General features: G+C 37.2%; 1 protein-coding gene across 1 annotated transcript; it reads right to left on the bottom strand.

Moving 5' to 3' along the window:
* Nucleotides 1–657: 657 nt before the first annotated feature.
* On the bottom strand, nucleotides 658–26130 carry LOC145767103 (solute carrier family 61 member 1-like). The gene is made up of 12 exons (XM_082578858.1): nucleotides 25941–26130; nucleotides 24897–25041; nucleotides 23051–23111; nucleotides 22353–22460; nucleotides 21134–21226; nucleotides 6443–6605; nucleotides 5876–6036; nucleotides 5235–5360; nucleotides 2926–3028; nucleotides 2551–2618; nucleotides 1955–2034; nucleotides 658–1271 (listed from the first exon to the last, which is right to left on the bottom strand). The coding sequence occupies exons 1-12, from the start codon at nucleotides 26086–26088 to the stop codon at nucleotides 1166–1168; spliced, it is 1362 nt and encodes a 453-aa protein (XP_082434984.1). The 5' UTR covers nucleotides 26089–26130; the 3' UTR covers nucleotides 658–1165.
* Between the last annotated feature and the right edge of the window lie 272 nt (nucleotides 26131–26402).

Here is a 26402-nt window from a genome sequence, read left to right as displayed (position 1 = left end):
AGCTAAAACTCTGGTCAATGGTCTTCCATAAACTGCATAATGTGTGGTTGTAATTTGAAATAAATAGCTTTTCAATCAAAGTCACAATTGAAATTTTCATGGGTACGAATCTTTTTGGGTCACCCTGTATAAGTGTATATATGCCAAAAAAAGATAGAAGTTTTATAATTGTTGAAAATATAATTTTTTCTAAGACATTGCTGTTCAAACTAAGGACAAATCTTAGAAATAAGGACGGTATGACAGCCCTGCCTATAGGACTATTCGTCACAAAACTGAGAAATAAACTGAATAATGAAAGTTTTAAAGCTTGATTTTCGGGTACGAGGCTCGTAAGCTATTCTAAAAACCACTGGAAGCCAATGTGTTTCAGTGATAGACTTTATTTTAGGTGAATGCAAGCTTATGTGCTGTTGTTATTGTATACTGGAAGTAATTATAAGTTAAATATCGTGCCAAATCGCAGTTTATTCAAAACACGGGTTTCCAAGGGTTTTTGTTTCTCAAATACTAAAAACCTGAGTCGTAAAATTTTGTCCGAAATTGAAAACGCTATAATAGACCCAGAGGCTACGCTGACGACTGGTTGCAGTGCCACAACTCTCCGCCCATGTTGCAGGTGTAGAAAACAGGACAACAACTATAGTGTTGATCATGTACTGTATAAGCTAACTGTTTTATTAATAACAACAATGAGTACTTGCAACCCATTCAAATATGATTGCATTAATCAATTAAATAGTGTCGAATTAAAAAAACTGCAAGTTGTGTTAAGTGCAAAAAAGAATATTGTTTAGATTATTGCAAAAATAAAATACGTGGATGAGAAAACACGAAATAGCCTCTTTGGTCTGGTTTAACCTGCTTCGCAGTCGCAGTGTCTGACTCAACAAGAGTTAGAAAATGTTTTAGACAATGAACTTTTTAATGAAGAAAGGCCGTTTTTTCACAAAGACTGGATTTGAAAATAAATAAGAAAACTAAGACGTCTAACAATCTTGGAAACAATCGGCTAAAGGTAAGACAGATAAGGCCAGATTGAAAGGGGGCGATGCGATGGTGAAAAGGGGGTGAAGTTAATCGCTGCATAGAGAAAAATGGACAACTCATCAGTGGGAAATAAAACAGAGAATGGATGATGATGCAAGACGTTCTTTCAAATATATCAAGCAACAGTGATGTGTGGTTTGGCCTCTTTTAGATCACCTTCCTTGACTGAATCTTCACTGGCCGATCCTTCAGTTTTCGTCGAACATTCTAGCAGCAAATACCTGCGGTAGAGTTAGGACAAATCATAGCCAAATAACTTTACAAAATTAAGCACATTCTCCATGCACAAGTCAGATTTCAAGTGACAAACCGTAGTTAAACACTTGACTAAAATGAAGATCAGTGATCTCCATCTTTCATTTCAAAAATCAAAGGTTTCGCAACCGTGAATGTGGCTCAACAGAAAGCCACCAATATCTCATACAAATAGATTTGAGTTCATCCCAAGAGTCGTTGGCTGTAGCTATTGTTTGACCTCAGATGTTACTAGACGTTGAAACGATGTTAAAACGGGGACTTTTGCTGACTGGAACTTGCTCGTATGTGGTTCTTCAACTATTACAAAGCTTGAATTTGAAAAGCCACACAACAATATTAAGCACGCTTTGTTCAGTGCTAAACGTGCAAAGTCGAATTAATGGTTTACATTTCTTGAATTAAATTTTGAAAAGTTTTAGAATAACATGAACACAGTGTTCATAGATAATAGTTACTCCAAGCTTCTCTTATAATCGATACGCAGCCTAAGCTCAAGCCAGAACCATGAATAAACCATATATCTATGTTTTTCACTTTTTCAAATGTATTTAAATAGGTTTTACTGTCTGATCATAGTGACAAACGTTCTTGCAAGTAAAAGTAAGTTTCATGCGGTAAGTCAAATAGGTATAGCATTGTAACTTACTTGTACAAACGATGCTGGGCAAAAAACGACATGATTAAGAAAATAGTAGCGCACAGAAACACACTGTGAATATTGAAGTCCTGGAAGGAAGCGGAGGTGGTTAGAAACGGGGAGACACATTGAGCGTCACAATATATTTAAGTTGACAACAAGTAATTTACTGCTTGGTGAAGCTATAGGAAATAGGGAAAGGCTAACCCTTGCACAAGTAGAAAAAAATTGACACGTGGCAGTAATATTGAGAGTAGTACGGTAACTACATTTTTGTGAGATGTTTAATTTGTTGTCAGTTCGGTGTTCTTCCAAAAAAAGAGTGTTAGGTATAACAAGCGACATAAAATAAAAAAACATGTAGTTATTATTAAAGTATAATAATTCAAACAGATTCCGTTGCAGTAAGTAGGCTTCTCGTTTGATTTAATCCAGGAAACGATGATAAGCGACATTCTTCTTGGTAAAATTTGAAGGGTTTGGTTAAATAACAATCGCAGACAGCAAAGTACGTCAGTTTTACATTGAATCAATGTAAAAATGACGGATTTTTTTGTCCGGGACACGTGTCTATCCCCTTGATATAAATGATTTTTGTTACGTACCTGAGTCAATATAACCACCACAGTCATATTCAATGGAACACGAAAGATGTTCATCGTGGTAGAACGTACTAAACAGATAACCTTAGGTTAAAATGTTTTTAAGAAGATTAATATTCCACATTTTTATGAGCTTCATGTTACATCGACTCTGATCACTGGCCTGGTGAGGAGTGCCTGTCTGTAGGTTCGATACAAGCCTCGCAATACTGGAGCAGTGTAGTGATATATAAGTGGTTATTAATATACAGCAATCCTAACCCTTGGGATTTTCGAAAATCAAAATTGGTGAAAATATGAAACAACTTAACATACAAATCATTTACTTTCAGCCTCATGCCACACCCTAGGGTGTCATTCAATGCAAGTAAGAAATACCTGATTCTGGAATGTAAATTCCTCTTAGCGTACCGAGTGACGGCCAAAAAATACCAACACAAATTTCAAACTGGCAAAATCCTAATAAGATGCAAGAAGAACCCTGGAAAAATTAATAAAAAGGAGATTGAAAATATCAGAAAGAATAAAATCATTGGGCAAAGATGTAAGCACCACAAACAATGCAAATTACCATGTCTTCTGCAAGGTTTGTTCTTCAGAAAGTAAAATCATTGAAGCAAATAGTCTAACACTTGATGTTGTGGAGAATTTTGAACACTTCACACTTTTTAAACAGTGTACAGTGTACACTTAAAGAATTTTTGTAGTGACTTGTAGTCATCAAGGCTACGATTGAACGAAAATGGAAAGCGCCATACTCGAGTTTCACCCTTGTTTGGAATCATCAGTGGTTCATATCCATGTGTCTTGAGGGGAATCGAACTTCCAACTTGATGGGAATCGAACCCGTCGAGACTTAAGACCTGGCCGAGTGACGGCATACAGAAACACCGTAGTACAATCTCGACAAAGGTTCGAGCCCCATGAAGTTGGAAGTTCGATTCCCGTTCAAGACACATCTATAGATATGTACCACTGATGAGCCCAAACAAGGGTGAAACTCGAGTATGGCGTCTTCCATGCATCACCACCCAAGCGGAAAAAAAAATTTTTTTTTGAACGACACCACCGATTGGTTTGAAAAGTGATAAGCCGGTTAGTTGGATTGGCAACTGCTTGCAAGAATAACTTTAAAATTAGTATCATTTTTCAGAGCAAACAAGTCACAAAGTTGCTGCTCTCGATATCATCACCACTTCCTACGATCAAATGAAAACCAACGATTTTACAGGGCTTGCTTTCTTGGATCTAAAAAAGGCTTTCGATACTGTTTGCCATAAACGACTCTTGCGCAAACTTGACCACTATGGTATCCGGGAAGTAGCGAACGACCTTGTCTCATCCTATTTGAATGGCCGTCAACAATATGTTGAGATTAACAATTACTCTTCCACTCATCAGCATATTGAGTACGGCGTTCCGCAGGGATCTACACTGGGCCCATTGCTCTTCTTGTTATATATAAATGATTTGTCCAATAGCATATCATCAATACCAAGATTGTTTGCCGATGACACGTGTCTCATTGTCAAAGCTGAAAACTTAAGTCTGTTAGAAAACAAGCTCAATTCGGATCTAGTTGAAATTAATAGATGGATAAATGCAAACAAGTTAACTATCAATGCTTCCAAATCAAATTTATTAGTAATTCCTCCAAAAAAAAACTACAGTAATCTTGATGAAATCCATGTTCTCTACAATGATGATAAATTAGAAATAGTTGACCACACTAAATATCTTGGAGTAACTATTGACAATCAACTTTCGTTTAATCCTCACATCGATGATCTAAAATTGAAACTTGCTCGGTCCGTCGGCATCTTGTCTAAATTAAAATCTTTCATTCCTCCGAAAACCAGACTTCAGTTATATCACTCGCTTGTGCATCCCCATATACAATACGCAATAACAATATGGGGTTCCACTTTTAAGACACATGTTGACAAACTCCAAACATTCCAAAACAAAGCAATAAAAATAGTGGCGGGAGGTAGATGGTCGGATCACGTGACTCCATATTTCAAACAGCTAAGTGTTCTTAAAATAAAAGATTTGTTCAAACTCGAAACTTCAAAATTAATGCATAAATATGAAAACAATTTACTACCATGTACTTTTTCTAATTATTTTAAAAAAGCAAAAAATGCTCATTCTCGAAATACTAGAAATGCAATTGACAAGGATAATTTTTATGTTCCTCAATACTCAACTTCAAAACTTCAACGTAGTTTCAAGTATACAGGTGTGGAAATTTGGAATTCAATCCCATTGAAAATAAGAAAAAACTCACCTAACTCATTTAAAAATCTTTATAAAAATTTACTCCTTTCGTATTATTAATGATGATGGCTTTAGGCCTACATAGATCTCTTATTAGATGATGCATTTTGTTTTCATTCAAGCAACTATACCGTAAACTTGTGTTTTAAATTATTTTGCCCCGCTTCTTTTATGTTTAATTTGTTATCTTTTCTTTTGTTGAGGGTGGCTGGCTGGCTGCCCGACTAGAAGACCTTCCAGGTCACTTCGCAGCCACCCGTTGCAGTATTCATACATTCTATGTTATCGTTTGTTTTATCTGACTTTGCTAAATATGTGTATTTATACTTGCAACAAAATAATAATGTCAATCAATCAATCAAACAAAACGAAAACCATTATTGATATAAATCGTAGTATTCACTCACCTGAGGAACAAATATGGGGATAGCCAACGAACAAGCAGCTACCAATAAAACAAATCTCATGAAGGATTCTATGGTGGCCACCCTAGTTAGAAGCTTGAACAAAACAGAGCCGATCATGATAGCCACCTGTGATGGAATATTAATGGTTTACTACATGCGAATTAAAGGTCTAGTGTTCGATACTAAGTCCAGCTACATCCGTTGTGGTCTTTGATCATGGTTTTACGTCGTGGTCTTTGATCATGGTTTTACGTCGTGGTCTTTGATCATGGTTGGTTCCACACCATACGTGACATATATCTTGAGGTATAAACTTGAAGCTTTGACTTTACAGCAATCAACAGACTTGTGTGGAACCCCGGCTTATGCACACTGCACAGTAGTTGAAGAATTGAACTAACGTGACGAAAGACAGGCCAATTAGCATGCCTACCTTTAAGGACGCCCATTAAATTTAGGCGCTCTCGATAAGTGATATAGTGAATACATACAGTAATACACAATACGATAAAACCTTAGAACGAATGCTTAAATAACATATTTTTCTGTGTACGTTGTAAGATGGTTTTAAAATCCAAACAACTACAAATCCGATTTGTTACATAAACAAAAACTGTGAAATACTAAAACAAGTTTCTTACCATAAATGAAGTGAAAATTAATGAATGAGAGTCGGCGGATTTCAACTGGAAAACGTCATGCTCTTCCTCGGGAGTAAGAGCAGGTGTCCACTTTAATATAAATGTGTACATTGCTCCTTCAAAAAAAGCTTGCGACAACCCTAGCAGGAAAACTTTACGATCTGTAAAAAAGTGATGGAAATACGTTACTTAACATTGCATCTGCGTTTGCAATAAGAGTCAACTATAGGTCAAAACTCTCATTGAATGATTTGGTGTAATCTCAAAACGGTGCATATTATGTGCCACTGACGCAGAAACTAGCAGTGATGGTATAATCCAGCTATTACGAAAACAACCCTTAGAAACAACTACTGTCTGCAGTGGAGTATTTGACTGTTAATAATACTATGCAGTGCAAGAATTTATTTTCTCTTTTAAAGCCATTAGACTAACATAAATAAATAAATACAGTAAGTACAAATACAAACAAGCTTCCAAATGCCACAGCACGCCCTACTACAGACTCGAATTCTTGAAAACTTGTCGTTTAGAAAATTAGACTTTTGCCTTAAAAACTCAAATCACCGTTTAAAATAAGTTTCAAAGCTTTGGAGAAATTGGAATGCATGTTGACGTCCGGGGCGCCGTAGTTTTCACTCCATGTCGTCGAAATCAATAAAATCATCATCAAAAGTAGAAAAACAGAAAGATCAAAAGGGGCCGTGAATCCATAGCCACTCGCAAATACCTTCACAAAAAATATATCACTTTGAATCCTTAATTAATAATTATACATTAGCAATACGAACAACAGTACTGCTGTGATATTTGCAAGATACTGATGGTCGAAACAAACAGCTGTTACAACTTTCAGCCTTGGATATGCATTTGGGAATATTAAACAGAGCTTTCTACTATAGATCGATCATGTACAAACTGGGAAAAATACAAGAGAATCGGTTTTAGTTTACAATTAAAAAGAGCAGTTACATTCAAGAAAACTAAAGAAAGTACAATTACATAATAAGGTGTAAACCAGGGATGTCCAAACTTTTTCCCAGGCAGCCAGATTTGATAATGCGGAAGTGCCCGCGGGCCACAGCCTCCGACAATCTTGTTCAGCACAAAGATGCACAATTGCATAACATTTATATATATCGGAATGGCCCGTTTCGGAGATCACAGTTCGGAGACAGATTTTTTCGGAGAAAACCGATTTGGTGATTTCTTAAATCCAGCGATGGCTTCTGTTTATTTAGAGAATTTGTAGGGATCATTTGGGTTGGGCCGTTTTTGTGTTTACCTTTCCATACCCAATACCCATGCAAAGGGAAAGTTATCGTTTCAGTGAGGTAGATGAAAATTAGCTGAAACCTTGCGGGTACATAATATACGGTACAGGCTATAGCGACATCTAGCAATTATAGTTTTCATACAACAAACCAACATGCACGTTCAAGTATTTTGTTATACTGTATACTTATCACGGGATATGGAAAGTTAGACTGTATAAGTTTCCAGCAGAAATTAACACACCCAAAAACTTTTTGAAACACAGCTGTGTCATTGTGAAGGATGAAACTGACGTCTTGATTTTATACCCAAATCAAGTCTGGTTTGAGGACAGTAATAGACAAGCGTAAAATGGTACGTAGGTGGGAGTCGCTCAGGTTTGTTCTCAAGATTCTTATTCAAGTCAAAATCGAGAACGTCTTCTCTCCAAAATATGTTGAAAGAAACAAGCTCAATACTTTCTTTGCAAACTCGATTTTCTAAAAATTTGTTTTTATCCGGGTTCTGGTAAAAGGGTCTGCTACTATTCGGCTAGTCGGATTGGGCTGATCCGATTCGGCTAGTCCGATTCGGCTATTACCCTTTTCGGCTACAGCCCGATTCGGCTAGTCCGATTTGGCTGATCCGATTCGGCTAGTTCCCTATTGGGCTACAGTCTTTAGCGGTTAGTTCCCTATTTGGCAATTTTTTGAAAATCCAACGATAATCCTTCTGTAATCCAACATCGTTTCTTTTGCATTCCGACAAAGAAAAACAAATTGAAATGAAATTTAGCGAAAAATGTTTGAACTATTAAATTTAACTGTTTGCTCACATAAAATGGACAACGACGTCTTCTGTTTATTTAGAGAATGTTGTAATATCGCTTCTTTTATAGTTGAAATCATCGAAGCTTTAGATGAGTGGGGTTTAGACCTAACCATTGAGATCTTAAAACTAAAAAACGAATTAAATTTATTTTTGAACTATCAATGTTTGCTCAGATAAAATTGACATGTATCATGCGTCGCCGTCTGCATGCAAACTTAGAATATATTAGAATCCTCAACTATTACAAAATTCTAAATCCAACGACGCCTTCTGTTTATTTGCAGTAGAGAATTTTGTATTTTATTCCACAATAGTTGATCTCGAAGCTTTAGATGAGTGGAGTTTATACCTAACCACTGAGATTATAAATCATATTTATGACACCGGTTACATCCCTAGTGATATGGTACGTTCCATATTCATAACTTTACCAAAGAAAACCGGAGCAACAGAATGGTCACTCCACAGAACAATTAGCCTTGTGAATTACGTAACAAACAGCTTACTCCGAATCATGTTGATGAGATTGAGACCAAAACTACAATCGGAAATTTCAACAGCACAGTTTTTATTTGTTCCAGACAAAGCGACCACAAAAGGAATTTTTACATTAAAAATGATAACAGAGAAATGTATATCCGGTTCTTCTGTTTATTTAGAGAATTTTGTATTTTAATTCGACAATATGGTATCTTTTGCATTCTTGCATTTTATCCAGTGTTTACCTTTGAGTGCCTTCCCAGACGGCAAAATCCGTCATTTTTACATTCATTCAACGTCTGCAGACGTTGAATCAATGTAAAAATGACGAGTTTTGATGTCTGGGTTCGTTCAAAATATGTGTTTTACATGAAAATAACAGTTTTCATGATTACCAATAGGGGTTAATGAGATGAAGTCTTAGCCAAAACGTGTCAACGAAAAAAAGACAGTTGCCAAATAGCGTTTGCCATAAAAGATGAAGTTAAAACCTAAGTGGCAGTTTAGAGCAGTGGTTCCCAACTCGTTTTTAAGGCGACCCATTAAAAAAAAAAAATCAGTTCGGTAAAATCTTGCGACCCAAGCAAATTGTCGTAATATTTTAAAAGCCATACAAAATTGTGTTGCAAACAAACAGCACTACAAAAGCAGTAACTTTTTCCGAAAATAATATGTTTATCAAATCACTAATGAGATAGCTGTGCTGGCTTGCTGTCAGTGAGTTTTTGAAATCGAGGCGTTATTTTGCTTAGGCATAGCCGCATGTCGGCTTTAACTTCCAGCCAGTTTCGCTGTTAAGTTTTTAATACACACATGGCGCTAAATCCAATCTTACAAAGCCAAGTTGTTGCAAATGGAATCTGTTTTTGAATCCATAATTGTAAAACTGTGGGATACACTTTGCACATGGAAGCCCAAAAGTGGATGTTTGCAGAATCTTTGGGATATTTGTCTTTGAAGGACGCAAAAGAAATACGGTTTGCTACTTCTGTCGTTATGTCCATAAACTGTTTTGCAACATGGATGGAAAGTTGAGGCAGATCTTTTCCAACAATTGGATCAATTATCCAATCATTTTGGTTATTAAGTGTTAGAGATTCTCCATAGTAGTGCACAAAATTTTTGGCAAACTGTTCCAGGTGTCTAATTATCGTTTGCTTAATATCAACTTCATTGCCACACAGGGCCGGATTTAGCTGATTTAGATCGGGGCACTTTGAGATCGGGGGCCCCGTGCAAAAAATTTTTTTGTGCCGTTGGCGCGAAAAACCGCCTCTACGTCTACAGTAGCATTAATCCAGTAGCCTACTGCACAGCATTTTGCAGAAACTTTAAAGGCTGAAAGGAAAAAAAAATAACACAAAATCACATTTTTTCCACGTAGGGGGCCCTTCAAAAATCGGGGGGCCCGGGGCACCTGCACCCTCTGCCCCCTTCCTAAATCCGGGCCTGTTGCCACAGATATATTGCGTTAGCTGAGGAAATATATCGTACTCGTCTCTGGTGACATAACTTTTCCAAAATATGAGTTTTTTGTGTAAGCAAAAACTTTTGCGGCGCGATCAATCACGTAAAACCGTTGCCTTGCATATATAAATTTAGAGAATTCAGAGAGTCAAATATATCGGCAAGGTAAGCAACTTTTGCGTTGAAATCTTCTTGCAAAAACTTCTCAGCTAATCTCATACAGTTCTGTTGCCTCAGGAAGATAGCAATCTCCTCTCCCAAATTACAAACTCGCTTCAGGACACGACCTCGTCAGTCGTGACAACTATCGTACTTCTGTGTGCAACAGCAATGCTTGATAATAATTAGAATCCACAAAGACGAAAAGAGAGCTTTTTTGCAGCAAAGGCCTCTCTATGGAGAAAGCAATAAGTCCATACAGCACTTGCTGGGGCTTTGTCTTTGATGCGTTTTACCACACCAGACTATGCGTGGTCCAACGTGTGGAAAACTTTGTCATAGTTTGTCCGACATAGCGTTTGTGACATGTATGGTGCACGTTACAATATATATCCCGTAACTTTGTCAAGTTAATTTATGTTTGAGACTGAAATTTTGTTGGGTTTACATTTAATAATAATGATAACAATAATAAAAGTGAAAATTGTTAAAACTTCTTGCACTACGATCATGCTACAAAGCTTTCCGATGTCTCGACGTGAAACGCTTCATGACTTGTGTTTATATTTTCCAGTTTTGTGATCGATCTCATCACGTTTTAAATTTTTTTTATTGTTATTTTTTTTCGCCCAAGATACAATATGCCTGAAAAACAAGCGACCCAAAAAAATTATCAGGCGACCCAATTTTGGGTCGCGACCCATGAGTTGGGAACCACTGGTTTAGAGTAAACCTGGGTTTCGGCGTTATATGACCTGAAATTCCTTTGGTTAGTTCCTTCGTTAGACTCTCAGTTGATGTTACTTGATCATGGCAGAGGAATCGATTAGTACGCAGCGCAAAGGTGAGGTTTTTCTACATGATGGCTACATGTTTCAACTAGCTCAATATAGTCCAGACGGGCTTAAGAAATACTGGCGTTGTTCCCGACGTGATGAGAAATGCAAGGCTCGCATCCACACTTGTGTGGCAACAAATCAGGTAATAATGTGTGTTATGATGACTATATTTTAATCATTTGAGAAAATGTGCCAAGAAATGTCAAGTACTTGAATTGTAATAATCGCAACCATTGTTCACCTGCATTGACGTTGGACCTGGGAATGCACCACGGACTGGCCTACCCTAATAATTACAACTGCTTTGATAGTGACGTTGTGCTATTACTTATTACTAGGGCCATTTTTTTTTACCTAAAAAAATGAAAAATATGACTTTATTTTTTGAAATATATGATAATATATGACTTTGTTTTAAAGCATCAAATTTATGCTAATCTCTAATTAATAACTCGTATGTAAGTTTTTACATGTATTTTGAACAATAACACACTCGAACAACTAACAAAACACTTCTGTTTCGCTTGAAAATCATTACAAAAATGCAAATGTCTAATGCATCCACTGGCGCCGACTTACGGGGTGGCCAGCCACGCCACCCCATAACCTCTATGGCATGATGGCAGCCACCCCGCTTAGGTTACATTACTTACTGCAAATAAATGTAATTTGAACGGACGTTTAAATCTTTTTTTTGATCATTTGTTTTCGCTTCAAGTCAACGTAAAGCAAGAGGTGAACCAATACAGTATTGCGAAGAAAGTGATTGTTTTTGTCACAAGCATGATACTCGCGTAACAAGCAAGCTACGTGAAGATTACGCAACATGTGGCTACGAGTTTTTTCCTTGTTGTTGTTGCGATTGTTTTATTTGTTACTTGTCATAAGTCATTGTTACATTTGTTAGGTTTACAATGGGATTTATTAATCAATAAAATACGATCTTTCCATTGCCTCCCTCAAAAATCTTTTTTGAAAATTTTTAAACTGCTCATAATATCGCTATAAATTATGCCAGCTATAAAATACTTGGAAATAAAATTATCTCGATGATTTATAGCTCCACCTAAATGAATATCTATTTTCAAATTTTATTAAAAAAATGCAATTTTCGAAACTTTTTGAGTTTTATTTAAAAAGTACACCTAGTAAAGTAGCAGTTTTAACGTTCTGCAAACTTATACGTTTACATGATCCTATTCGAGGAAAGCTACACCCCCTGCCAATTCCCAATAATGAAAGCAACTTTTTTCAATTAGTCAAGATTTTGCATTTTGAATTATTTTCCGATTTCAATTGGAGTGTACTGTCATCTACTTCTTGCTTTAATTTTTACTTTGTTATCTACTTCATGCAGTAATAATGTAATATTGCGTGTCAATGCGTGACAAATTGTGAGGCGGAAATTTATTGGTCTTACATAGGAGTTGCTTGTTACATCATAGAAAAAATCACGAAAAGTTGTCCTGTAAAAGTTTGAGGAGGGAATTTATTGGTCTGACATAAGTTAGGAGTTGCTTGTTACATCATAGAAAAAATTACAAAAAGTTGTCCAGTAAAAGTTTTCCCCGACATTCCAGTTTTATTCAGCTTAAAGATGCCACCGAAAAAGCGTTCAACTGTCGCAACTGTTTGATCTATTTGCAAGCAATGAAACAAGATCATTAATGCTTCCAAACGTGGTCTGCGTTGTGAAAATATACTTATCGTTGCCTTCCACCACCTGCAAGGCGGAGCGATCGTTTAGTAGTGCACTCAGGCGCATAAAAACCTACTTGTGATCTACCATGACGCAACAGCGATAGAACCACATCCTAATTTTAAATGTTACAACTTGACCAGTTGATTAACAGTTGGATTGACAGAGCTGCCGTTCGCAAAAATACTTTTGCCAAATGTTAATTGTCACAGCGACAACGTAACAATAAAATTCACGACATACTTTCTGTGCTTTGTTGTAAAGTTGCTTTGTAAATAATCGAGCTACAAATCAGGTGTGAAAAGACAATTGCATCTACGAAACACGCTTAGTAAAAAACAAAAACATGCAGTTTGAAAGTTTTTAGGTTGCCATATTGTGCTATCCGCCACCCCGTGCAAAAATAAAAGTCGGCGCCTATGCCGGTGTCATAAATATGATTTACGATCTCAGTGATTAGGTCTAAACCCCACTCATCTAAAGCTTTGAGATCAAAATACAAAACTCTCTACTGTAAATAAACAGAAGGCGTCGTTGGATTTAGAATTTTGTAATAGTTAAGGATTCTAATATATTCTAAGTTTGCATGCAGACGGCGACGCATGATCAGGCCCGGTGCTAGGAACCGCGGGGCCCAATTAGAAATGTGATGACGGGGCCCCTACTCTTCATAGCAGAACAGAAAAATTTAATTGCTAATGGTGACATAACGATAATTTACTAAAATTACTGTAGCACCTATCACTTACCGAAATAAAGAGACTATTTCTTTAATACTGTACGACTTAACACAACTAGACCTGCAACTATAACTTAGTTAAACGATAAAGCATACAAAAGAACTACATTTAAGATTAAGCTTGCTTCAAGTCTTAATACGACACACTTTAAAAGAACGAATGATCAGAGCTGCCAGATTTTTGACACAAAAAGTAGCAAAAAAGTAGCAAAATGGCTTGATAAGTAGCCCAATCTGGCAACTCTGCGAATGATTGCAAGCAAGCAACCATATTCATTATGACGTAACAGGCAGACACAGAAATATAACTTTGATTTAGTTACGATGCATAACAAATTGATGTTATGAGAAAGAATATTATTTCAATTTTTATTTTACGTTTCAGTAGTATTTTAAACCTCGTAATACAGAAAGACCCTCGCTAGCGCGGGGCCCCTTCAAGGTGCGGGGCCCAATTTGATCTAATCGGTCAAATCGGCCTAAAACCGGCCCTGCGCATGATACATGTCAATTTCATCTGAGCAAACAGTAATAGTTCAAAAATAAATTTAATTCGCTTTTTAGTTTTAAGATCTCAATGGTTAGGTCTAAACCCCACTCATCTAATGCTTCGATACTTTCAACTACTGTATAAAAGAAATTTAATAATTCAAACATTTTTCGCTAAATTTGTCGGAATGCAAAAGAAACGATGTTGGATTTTGTTGGATTACAGAAGGATTATCGTTGGATTTTCAAAAAATTGCCAAATAGGGAACTAACCGCTAAAGACTGTAGCCCAATAGGGAACTAGCCGAATCGGATCAGCCAAATCGGACTAGCCGAATCGGGCTGTAGCCGAAAAGGGTAATAGCCGAATCGGACTAGCCGAATCGGATCAGCCCAATCGGACTAGCCGAAACGGGCAGAGAAGTTCAATCAGCTGCAGGTGGGCTGAAGCGATACCAACTCGTGGTAACGGCTAGAGCTTCATCAGGGTTAAATCAGAAAGAAGTAAATAGCAATAAGTCCTTTACATTTGCGGCAATATCTCGAAAGCGTAGGTGAACTTGCTAATAAAAAAATGAATAAACGCTGGTCATTTCAGCCCAACTCAACCAACATTAATAAAAGTTCCATGGGCACCATCTCAGATTTTGCTCAAAATTGCACCAAATGTACCTCTATCGGAGCAATGAAAAATCCCCAAGTTTCAGATGAAAATTCCAAGCAGCTTAGATTTTATGGCCGTTTAAACTTTAAGGGCCTCATCCTTTTTTCGTGACAGTGGACTGCCGCGTTCATTTTCAACGGTTTTTGAAGGCATATATCTTCATTTCTATGCAGCATGCAATATGCCTGAAAATTGGTATTATGGGTATTTCTGGGCTGCTCTTTCAGAATCTGCTGTCATAATTGAACTAGGATGTGTTGATAAAAAGTTACAGACATCTCAAAACTGGATTTTTGTTGGTCAAAATGTAAATTTTTCACATTTTGACCATCAGCTGTGAGCCCCCCTTTTGGCCAACATCACCAAATTTGTGTAATTTAGGCAATAAGCATTGTGTAAAAGCAATTGAAGCAAAATGTCTTGATACAAACAGGAAATAATGGTTTTAGAGACTACTGAAAATGGTCACCACTTAAAAAATACCCCTCAGGCCCTCTTTTCCGGGGGGGGGGGGGGGTAGATAACCATGTAGATGGTACCCTAGAGTGATGAAACTTTCACCACTTAAAGATATATGTCTTGGCTATGCCTGATATAAATTATAACATCTCAACTCAACTCCTTCTTATATTACTCAGCTATTGAAAAGTAGCAGTTTTCCTGTACTTGGCCTGTACATTTTTAGGGTCATTCCATATCATAACAGCCAATATGAAGATATCTTGTATATGGTACATCTCAGATTTTGCTGAAAAGTTGTCATACTATGCCTTAGGCCAGGGCTTCACAAACTTTTTTGCTCGCGACCCCTTTTAATCTCCTAAAATGTTTCGCGACCCCTTACGATTAGAACTACAAACAGTGCGAAATATACATTTGTGATATTTATTGAACAGCTTAAATCTAATGAAAACCAAAAACAATTTACTGTTCTCAGTTCAATTTGTTTTTATTTATTTCTGACCATAACAACGAAGCCTAGGTGGGCAGTCTACTGGAAACAAAACAAAAAAGCAAACACATTTATTTAGTGTGATGAGTTTGACTGCTTTCTGCCACAAAGCAAGTCCCTGGCTCAGTGTTTGTTTAAACTGGTCTCAAGACGGTTTCAATGTTGCTTTGGTTGGAATGGTAGGCGAAGGGAGAACATTTCAGATATATAAATCATTTGAAATTTTGGTTTCCAAATGTTCAATTTTTTGATGAACGCATCCATTTTAAATTTCAATGTAAAAATATTGATGTTTTCTCCTATAGGAGGGACAAATTAAATTCGTTCAAGTTATTCAAGCAAATCTGACATTTGACATAATTTTAAAAGCTACATGCTATTGCGAAAATGGTGGACCAAGACTGAATTTTATTCTGTTGGAAAAATCACGATTTTGGTTTTCAACGTTAATTGGCTAGCCATTTTAAAGCTTGACTTTTGAAAGCCACGTCACTTCACGATGCAGTAAAAGAGTTTTTAACTTCAATTCGATTTCACCCCATAAATTTTCAAAAATACGGGCAGCCTATTGAGTCAGTGCGCGACTCTTTAATAAAGTTAAGAACTGTCACACCATCTTGCACAGAAGTGTTAATATGCAGTAGCCTACCTTGTGCAAATTGGTATACTTTCTGCGACCCCTGAAGTTCATTACGCGACCCCTTGGGGGGTCGCGACCCCCAGTTTGGGAAGCCCTGCCTTAGGCTACCAAACGAAAGAATCCTAAGTTTTAGATCGATATCTCAAACGGTTTTTCTATGGCGGCCATTTGAATTTCGGGCGCTACCCTCATTTTTGACTTGGGGGGGATAAAGAATAGCAATTCCAGCCATTTTCAGAGCCCCATTATAACTTTTATTGTAATTGTGGTAGAAAACTAACATTTGCTGTGCTAGTTCATTATAAACTACCGTATACTACATAATTTAATAGTAAAAAACATCTCTTGATGCATAAGTGTTAGGTGGGTCATCAAAATCCTGCTTTTTTTCCCATATATATAAGTGTTTTTTTTTTCAATTTTCAAATGCTTCTACTACCGTACCCAAACCAATCAAAATATTTCTTTAAAACCTAATTATTTGTAATATTGGGAAACTTTTCTTCTGCCACCTTGAATTTAGGAGTTGTGGTGCCATTAACAGAGATGTTATGGGGGTTTGAAAACCCTATCAGGTAGAAATGGCCTTTTTTCCCCTATGTTTAGAGCCCCAAATGACCACGTGGGCATTTTATGGTCATGCTAAAATTTATACCAGACAAATTCGAAACAGTGACAGACTTCTGTTATCTGGGTGATCGGATAAATGGAAGTGGTGGATGCGAAGCAGCGGTGACAACAAGGGCAAGATTGGGCTGGGCAAAGTTCAGGGAATGTGGGGAAATGTTGCATGGCAGAAAATTTTCACTAAGGATGAAAGGAAAAGTATATCGGAGCTGTGTGCGGCCTGCAATGCTATATGGTAGCGAGACATGGGTATTGAGAGAGAGTGAACTGGCAATCCTGAGAAGAACGGAAAGGTCAATGGTGAGAGCAATGTGTGGGGTGATAACGAGAAGGGAAAAAAGGACTGAAGAATTGTTGGATATGCTAGAGATGAGAGAGACCATAGACCAACTGGCAAGGGCAAATGGAGTAAGATGGTATGGACATGTGATAAGGAGGGAGGAAGGAAGTTTTCTTAGAAAGGCACTAGATCTAAAGGTGGATGGGAAGAGGAAACGCGGTCGTCCAAGAAGAACGTGGAAACAACAAGTGAAGGATGAGTTTAAAAAAGTCGGACTGAAGGAGGAAGATGCAAGGGACAGGGTGAAATGGAGAAAAGGGATTAAGACAATTGCTGCGCGGAAAAAATCGGCTACCCCCACTAGTGGGGAACAAACCGACGATGGATTATGATGATGATGACAAACACATAGGCTACATTTATTCTTTCATTTTATGAAATAAAATCTTTGATTATCAAACTCCTTCACTATAAATTTTATGCCTTTAAAATGTAACATTTTGGTCATTTTTGACAAATAATCTCAAGTCCGTAATGTAGGTCAGAGAAAATTCAACAATGATTTATCATGAAAACAGTAAAAATAATTAGGTACTATGCTTAGTGATCATAAACATTGGAATGCTGACACTGTTTACCATTAATTTATGTTCAAAATGATGCTTTCACCCCTTTTCACCCATGAAAAAGTACCCACATGCTATCAATAAGCTATGATGTGGAGATAAAATTGTAGGAAAATGATCAAGTCGTGTTCAAAAATTAAACTGTTTTCTAATTTCAGTTTGCACCATAATTCTGCATTATGTAAAATGCATAGCTCAAATCAGCTCAGTTGTGTTTGAATATCATCTATTGTCTCAGAAGCTGTGGATTGTGGAAGTAGTGTCAGAACTTTTTCATAATCTATTTGGTTAAGTTTGTATTTTCGAGCACTGAATCTGTAGGTTTCTGGTACACCAACACAACAAATGATATGTTGGAGGCACGGCAACAAGGCATCTGTCTTTGGTCTGGTGGCCAAAATGTTGTTTACACGCTTCATGAATTTTTCGAAAGCATCACCATGTTTATCTGAACGTTCAATAATATTTCCAATGAACCAATCATCATCATAGATACAGGCAATGTATTTTCCTGGTTGGAACAGAGTTGAGATTTTTATTTGATCTGAAAGCAAGCGTTCTTCATTCAAATGTTTTGCGTCACAAATTTGTTCCGCACTGATGTCAGTGAATATTGAATCTTGTGGCATTCTTTTCATTTTGCACTATATTGATGGAAATTGGAATAAAGCAATGGTGTGAACGTGTTCCCCTAATAGGTTTTATTGAGACATAACATCTCTCCAATTTATACTCTTCATTTTTTTAACATCGTCTGCACGGATGAAGAAAAACCTAATGTTTTTAATGTTTGTTGTTGCCCATTCAAACATCTGCAATGGTGTCAAAATATGGTTTGCATTGGGAGCCTGAAGACTTGCACGTGCTGTAAGACGCTTGACAGTGCCTCCAATTCCGTCAACTGTTTGAAATGAGGTAATAAACGTGATTGAAAACAATCAATTGCAGTTGTGTCATGCTTAAAGCAATCTGAAATTACGGACAGGCTGAGGCACTTTAGTTTCTGTGCGTCTTTGTAGTAAACCACATATGGATGAAGGATTGAAGGGTTGCTTGGCTGTTATCCAAGTGATGACATTGCACAGCATCTTGACAATAAAATTATAGTTGTTTGAAAAGTCCAAGAGAACATTTGCTGTAAAAAACAGGATTTGCTGTAAAAAGCAGGATTTTGATGACCCACCTAGTACGTGTAGTAGAGTTTATAATGAACTCATCATCATCATCATAATCCATCGTCGGTTTGTTCCCCACTAGTGGGGGTGGCCGATTGTTTCCGCGCAGCAATTGTTTTAATCCCTTTTCTCCATTTCACCCTGTCCCTTGCATCTTCCTCCTTCAGTCCGACTTTTTTAAATTCATCCTTCACTTGTTGTTTCCACGTTCTTCTTGGACGACCGCGTTTCCTCTTCCCATCCACCTTTAGATCTAGTGCCTTTCTAAGAAAACTTCCTTCCTCCCTCCTTATCACATGTCCATACCATCTTACTCCATTTGCCCTTGCCAGTTGGTCTATGGTCTCTCTCATCTCTAGCATATCCAACAATTCTTCAGTCCTTTTTTCCCTTCTCGTTTTCACCCCACACATTGCTCTCACCATTGACCTTTCCGTTCTTCTCAGGATTGCCAGTTCACTCTCTCTCAATATCCATGTCTCGCTACCATATAGCATTGCAGGCCGCACACAGCTCCGATATACTTTCCCTTTCATCCTTAGTGAGAATTTTCTGCCATACAACATTTCCCCACATTCCCTGAACTTTGCCCAGCCCAATTTTGCCCTTGTTGTCACCGCTGCTTCACATCCACCACTTCCATTTATCCAATCACCCAGAGCACACTAGCACACTAGAACTAGCACAGCAAATTTTAGTCTTCTACCACAATTACAATAAAAGTTATGGGGTTCTGAAAATGGCTGAAATTACTATTCGCTATCTCCTCCAAGTCAAAAATGAGCGTAGCGCCCGAAATTCAAATGGCCGCCATAGGAAAACCGTTTGAGATATTGATCTAAAACTTAGGATTCTTTCGTTTGGTAGCCTAAGGCATAGTATGACAACTTTTCAGCAAAATCTGAGATACAGACGTACCATATATCATACAAGATATCTTCATATTGGCTATTATGATATGGAATGACCCTAAAAATGTACCGGTATGTGCACGGACCTTTTGCCGAAGGACATTTTGTCGAAAGAACATTTTGCCTAAAGACATTTTGCCGATGGACAAATTGCCGAAAGGACTAAGGTTGTGAACGATAGACTAAAACACACTGTGGAGAATATCGATACATATAACACAAAAAGGAGTTTCGGCAATATGTCCATTCAGCAAAATGTCTTTCGGCAAAATGTCTTTCGGCAAAATGTCCTTTCGGCAAAATGTCCAGGTACCAAAAATGTACAGGCCAAGTACAGGAAAACTGCTTCTTTTCAATAGCTGAGTAATATAAGAAGGAGTTGAGTTGAGATGTTATAATTTATATCAGGCATAGCCAAGACACGTATCTTTAAGTGGTGAAAGTTTCATCACTCTGGGGTACCACCTACGTCCTACATGGTTATTTACCTCCCCGGAAAAGGGGCCCCAAGGGTATTTTTTAAGTGGTGACCATTTTCAGTAGTCTCTAAAACCATTATTTCCTGTTTGTATCAAGACATTTTGCTTCAATTGCTTCTACACAATGCTTATTGCCTAAACTACACAAATTTGGTGATGTTGGCCAAGAGGGGGGCTCACAGCTGATGGTCAAAATGTGAATAATTTACATTTTGACCAACCAGTTTTGAGATGCCTGCAACTTTTTATCAACACATCCTAGTCCAATTATGACAGCAGATTCTGAAAGAGCAGCCCAGAAATACCCATAATACCAATTATCAGGCAGATTGCATGCATAGAAATGAAGATATGTGCCTTCAAAAACCATTAAAAATGAACGCGGCAGTCCACTGTTATGAAAAAGGGATGAGGCCCTTAAAGTTTAAACGGCCATAAAATCTAAGCTGCTTGGAATTTTCATCTGAAACTTGGGGATTTTTTATTGCTCCCATAGAGGTACATTTGGTGCAATTTTGAGCAAAATCTGAGAGGGTACCCATGGAAGCACTGGTTGAGTTGGGCTGGAATGACCCTGAGACTGTATCACTCATTACAATGCTATCCAGGCAATAATTGATTTCGCACTTATGACACAACAATGATTCTAACACTTTTCGCCTGGCTTTGGTCTGAGAAAATATTTTCGTCATTAATTTTTTTTAAATACAAGTTGAGTTTGTATGACTTCTGTGTGTCTGCGTGGCCAAAACTAACACATTGTGCAAAAACAGATGCGGGCCATACAAAACGTATCGCGGGCCAGATCTGGCACGCGGGCTAGATTTTGGACACCTCTGGTAAAGCAAATTCATTTGAATACGGTATGTATTTTTATAGCAATGGCACAATTAATTTTTCTCATTAAAATGCATTTTTTCACAGTACGCAAGAACCTTGCAACTCACGTGGGCCAAGTGTCCTGTGGATATTGCAATCAAGGAATTGACTTGAGCAGCATGAGACAGCAAAACACCGAGGAGTTGTTGACTGAAACCTCGCTGAAATTGAAACATTTACCAGGTTATAAACAACATTCCATATACATTATATAATTGTAAAGCAAACATGCAACAGCTGCATTTAATCAAAAAACACAATAAAACTATCATGAGAAATGGCAATTCATGGTAAATGCCGACGAATGCATACCCGAGCGCCCGGTGAGAACATTAGCACGATGCTCGAAAGGAAGCCGGATCGACACCTCTCCAGAGCATGCCACTGTGTCTTGGCTCAGACACTTAATGACATGCTAAAATAATGAGAGTAGTTGACTCGATGACTGAATGTTCTTTCACTGCTTCGCCTTGCTTTTTGTGTTGCATGTGTGATTGCAGTGTATTGCATGTTGTCGCAATGGGAGAAAAACAAGACATGATTACTAATATTAGCTTTCAATTACAACGTCTTGGGTGATTTTTTGATATAGTTGTTTGATAAAAATGATGTTCATGTATGTTGAGTCTCCTACAAGTCAGCATTTAGCAATTGTGAACTGAGCAAGCGACAACTGAGCTAGCAACATTTCAGTAAGTGACTGAAGTTGGGAAATGATTAAACTGAGTAACAACTGAGCAAGCCGAAGCTTAGCATGTCACAAGTCAGAAAAATGAGTCCGAGCTGAGCAAGTAAATCTGATTTGTTAACTTGGCAGTAGCTGAAATGTACATGCTGAGTTGTCGCATGCCGAGTGGTCTGACGACCATGTATACCGGTGACATGGTAAATCATGCAAATGTACCAAAAATAGATCATAGGAAAAAACAATCAGTCACTGACTAACTACTTTAATTCACTGTTTTTTTCAAATAACATTCGAACAAATAAAATCAGAAACAAAGCGGTGGTGGAACTGGAAGATAAATGTGGGGTGCTCATCAGGCTAGATTAGAGAATTACAATAGAGACACATTCCCAGAAAAATTATGTTAAATTGGTTCAGTAGTTAAAAGTGAACAAACAAAAAAGGCGGGAAGGTGTAAATAAGAATATTCATATAGTGAGATCTAGGTGGTGAGATGCAAGGAACCAAGCATTTTCAAAATGAAGATCAACACAAGCAAGCACTGACCCTAAATCTAAACCAAGAAAAAACCTAAAAACATGTCCAAATATCTGTTTTACTTTGTGATGTTCACAAATGGCCCATGATTCCAAACCAGTGAACAGAAGTGAATTGGATACACCAGCGAGAATCCGACCGAATAAAAGGACCCAAAATATAGGAACATGCTGAAACAAAAGTCAATGAATCATAGTACGTTGGCTCGTTGAGCAATAGAAACCAAACGTATTAAAGAGGAAAAGTAAATAAGATCCTACAAACTATGAATTAACAAATCAACCAATCCTACTGTAATAAAACCCAACGACCACTGGCAGAGCAGGTTGAATAAAAATAAATCGAAATGGAGTAGGCTATCATACAAATGACATCTATGATCTATCATACTGCCATTAATTTTCTCAATAAGCAACCGCAATTGAGGTTTGCTGTTTAAATGTGCTCATGCAATTGTTATATCAACCAACAGATACCGCACATAAAAACTCATACAAAAAGGCTTTATAAGTAACTTGACAACCATCTTCCCAGCTGAGATGTGCAGTTGTGCGCTGGGCAGATTAACAACTTTGCATTCACAACTGCATTTACTCAAGTGGACCTATAAAATACTCTTTTTTGAGATATTCATAAGCTTCATCATTTAATCCTTCTTTGTTGTGTGATTTTAAAATATTCTATTGTGTCATATATCAAACGGGTGTGTAATAAATTAGAGGCACGTTAAAGTACAAATTTTATCTAATATTAAACTCACCATGGAAATACATGAAAAAGAATATAAGATCCCATACAAAATGCAAATTTTTCGACGACCACTGAAAGATTAAAAACATTGTCACTGGTTAAGCAATTCATACTTCAAGTCAGAGAATTAATTACATTACAAGTGTACAGTTCATGCAAGCAACTTTTATGCAACAAGCTTGCATTTTTTCTCTTTTGTTTTAAAACCTTTTATTTGGAAATATGATCCAATCATTGCATAGAATGTTTGATTATCAGAAACTGATTAAATAAACACAAAAAACAACTTCTGGGTGTTCAAAAATGATTTTCTTTTTACTTTGGGGGGATTTTAACCTTCGTACCAAATTTGGGACAATCAATATCTAGGTGCAAAGCAGTGTAATGAATTTCATTGTCTTGTGAACTTTCGACAGACCATTTATGTAAATATCTGCAGCAACTCAACTTGACCATTTCAGGCACTAGTATATATATAAATTGTTTCAACAAAGCGCATGTCTGATTGAAAACGAAACAAGCAGGTTTGCACAAAATTTGCTTCTGAGAGGGTGACAAAGGGTTGCAATAGCTTATGGCGTGCCAAAAACAGCATAGTCGACATGAATGGGTTAAAGGTTTTGGTTTGCAACAGATTAATCAGCAAAGCATTGCCCTTCACTGTAAGTGAAACAGAAAACACCAGGCAACCAGTGGGTGCAATAACTTAAAACAAACATAAAAACTTTAAGCTATCATTCCACAACTTTATTGTAATCCAGTCAATTGCCTTTTCAAATTGTTATGTTTTCTAACAATCATCTTGTTTCCAGCAATAATGCGAAACTGTTTTTTGTTGTTGATACTTTTAATAAACAAGCAACTTTTAAAAAGGGTTGGATATTTACATACAATCATAATAATCAAACACTCATTTATATGACTCCATCCTTTGACGGGTAGTTAAAACATTAACTTTAAGACAAGCATTAATGAAAGCAAACAAAACCTAAGTTGCACTCCTTTAAATTATGCTATATTTCCGGGTTCACGTCTTTTAGGTGCACACAGTTAGGCGCCGGTCAAATAGTCAGCTAGGGGTGCACACTGTGGTGTCAGGATATGTAGGTGCGGAACATTGTGGCACCCGGCCATTTATGTGCTATTCCAAGTAAAGTTTGCAGATTACTGCATCTCTATACTTACGTAGGAAGTGCAGAGATGCAGACAAAAGGCTGTTAACTTTAGTGAATCGCTTCATCAGGAGAAGTGGCAGCTCCAGTCAAAGATGTGGGAGTTTCTTCGAGGAGTAAGCCAAAACTTCCACATGGGACCTTAACTTTTCATTTTTTAAATTACCTTTTGTATGTTCATTGTGATTTTTTAGGTAGGTTACTTTATTATTTGCAGTGTTTATTATAACTGCACATTTTCCGTATTTATTAATTGCTTGATAAAAATCTTCATCCTTACACCTCGTGTACCTTTTCAAACAAAAGAGCTTGCTAAGTGGGTTCTTTGCTGTACTTGCATAGTCAGGCACTGCACACCAAAATTGTTATCACCCGCTTGAATATAGGCCACAGTATGTTTTTTACTGATGTTTAGTGTAGTTATTATATGACTTAACTAAAAGTGAACTCAGTAATGTTCGAAAATGACATTTTGTGTGAAAAGCATTGCCCTACCATACCTGACATAATCTGCAGACTTTACCATTACCAGGAATAGCACCTAAATGACCGGGCACCACAGTGCTCCGCACCTAAATATCCTGACACTACAGTGTGTGTGCCTATTTGACCGAAGCCTAACTGTGTGTACCTAAAAGACGTGTTCCCATATTTCACAAGTTTACTCAATATTTTTATGCTTACAGTGTGTCTGCACTGGACCCAACAAAAGTTCCTAAAAACACACTCGCCACAAATCCAGCAACAAAAAGAACATCGATTTCGTAAACAGTCATTCCATAATCCTGGTATAGAGCATATACAAATGGTCCTTGCAACCAGTCACTGCCTAAAAACAAAACAGTAAAAAAAATAGATATTATACTGTAAACATTCATTATGAATTGAAACTTGCTTAAGCTTACTTTTGCATTAAAGACCACAATAATAAATAATAAAATTTACATTGAATTCTGTGCATCACCTCAATAGCTAGAAAGTACACTAATTTCTAAGATTTTTCAACAAAGCAGAGATAACATTGTGCAAGTGCAGTCTTCGGATATAGTGTGTTATAATAATAATAACATAGGATATGAGATGTTGCAAAGAAGAGTGCTTATTCAATTTTCAATTACATAAACAAACTAATAAAGGTAATAACTATATTGACATTTACGGTTGGCATCAACAGTGATACACACGCAAAAGTAAACAAGGACAACACTCATGGAGACGATTCCATTTTTTTAATTACAATACACGGCAAGTAAAAAAGTTACGGTACCAAATTTACTGGACTTGAGCCTTGGCTTTTCCAGCTTAAGGCTGTGAGTAAGAACATAATCAAGCAAAAGTTTCAGCTGAATCTTGATGCATTCAGCGTAATAAGAATGTCTGTGCAATCCAATTGATATCTTTTACCTTATATACATACAATCATAGATGTAAGCCTAAAACAGCTGCATAGCCGAGTGGTGAGAGCCCTGAAACAGCAATCGAAAGGGCACCGGTTCGACACCGCTCAAGAGCATGCCGCTGTGTCTTTGGCAGGACACTTAAAGGCATGCCTGAAGGTGGACATGAAGATTGGCTTCCTTGCCTTCCCGTCCACTTAATCTAAATCTTCAACCACCGGGTGTAAGCCTGGATACAACAAACAAAAAAAACACTTTTTACACAACTCCATACTTCATAGCCTCTAAAACTATAGCATGATGATATCATAACAAAAGTAGCCCAGCCCACCTGTTGCCAGGAGATAAACCAGTAGGTATTTCATCTGAAAATACTTGAATGCAGCATCTTCTGAAACTTCAATTACTCTTTTTGCATATACATAAAGCAAGATGCAAACAAACAGTAAAACATAGAACACAAACCAATGAACTTCCATGCTAAAAGCATGGATAAACAATTAATCAGCCTAGCACATGATGACTACCATTCTGTAAAATATTGAAAGTTTATTTATTTAATACCGTATCAATTTTAGAAGTATTTTAAATACTGCTGCCTATGATTCCTAGCCACCTATAGATGATGGCCTTCAGCAATAAGTATTGACTTCTCAGTATATATCCCAAACAAACCTATGAAGATCACCATAACCAATCCAAAAATATGTTTTTGTCTTATTATTTTTTTCATTTGTTAGGGAGGAGTTCATTATGTTTACGGTGCATGTGCGACCTACACAAACAATAAAGT

The sequence above is a fragment of the Aplidium turbinatum genome, chromosome 3 (genome assembly GCF_918807975.1).
Source record: "Aplidium turbinatum chromosome 3, kaAplTurb1.1, whole genome shotgun sequence".
Lineage (NCBI taxonomy): Eukaryota > Metazoa > Chordata > Ascidiacea > Aplousobranchia > Polyclinidae > Aplidium > Aplidium turbinatum.
The sequence above is the reverse complement of the archived record's forward strand: the minus strand, read 5'-3'. Positions and strand labels throughout refer to the sequence as shown.

Coding starts and splice junctions, on each gene's coding strand:
- LOC145767103 (XM_082578858.1), bottom strand. CDS start 26,088: ATGGAAGTTCATTGGTTTGTGTTCTATGTTTTACTGTTTGTTTGCATC. Junction 23,112..24,896: donor GGGTCCAGTGCAGACACACT/GTAAGCATAAAA, acceptor TTAATCTTTCAG/TGGTCGTCGAAAAATTTGCA. Junction 1,272..1,954: donor GCCCAGCATCGTTTGTACAA/GTAAGTTACAAT, acceptor ACTCTACCGCAG/GTATTTGCTGCTAGAATGTT.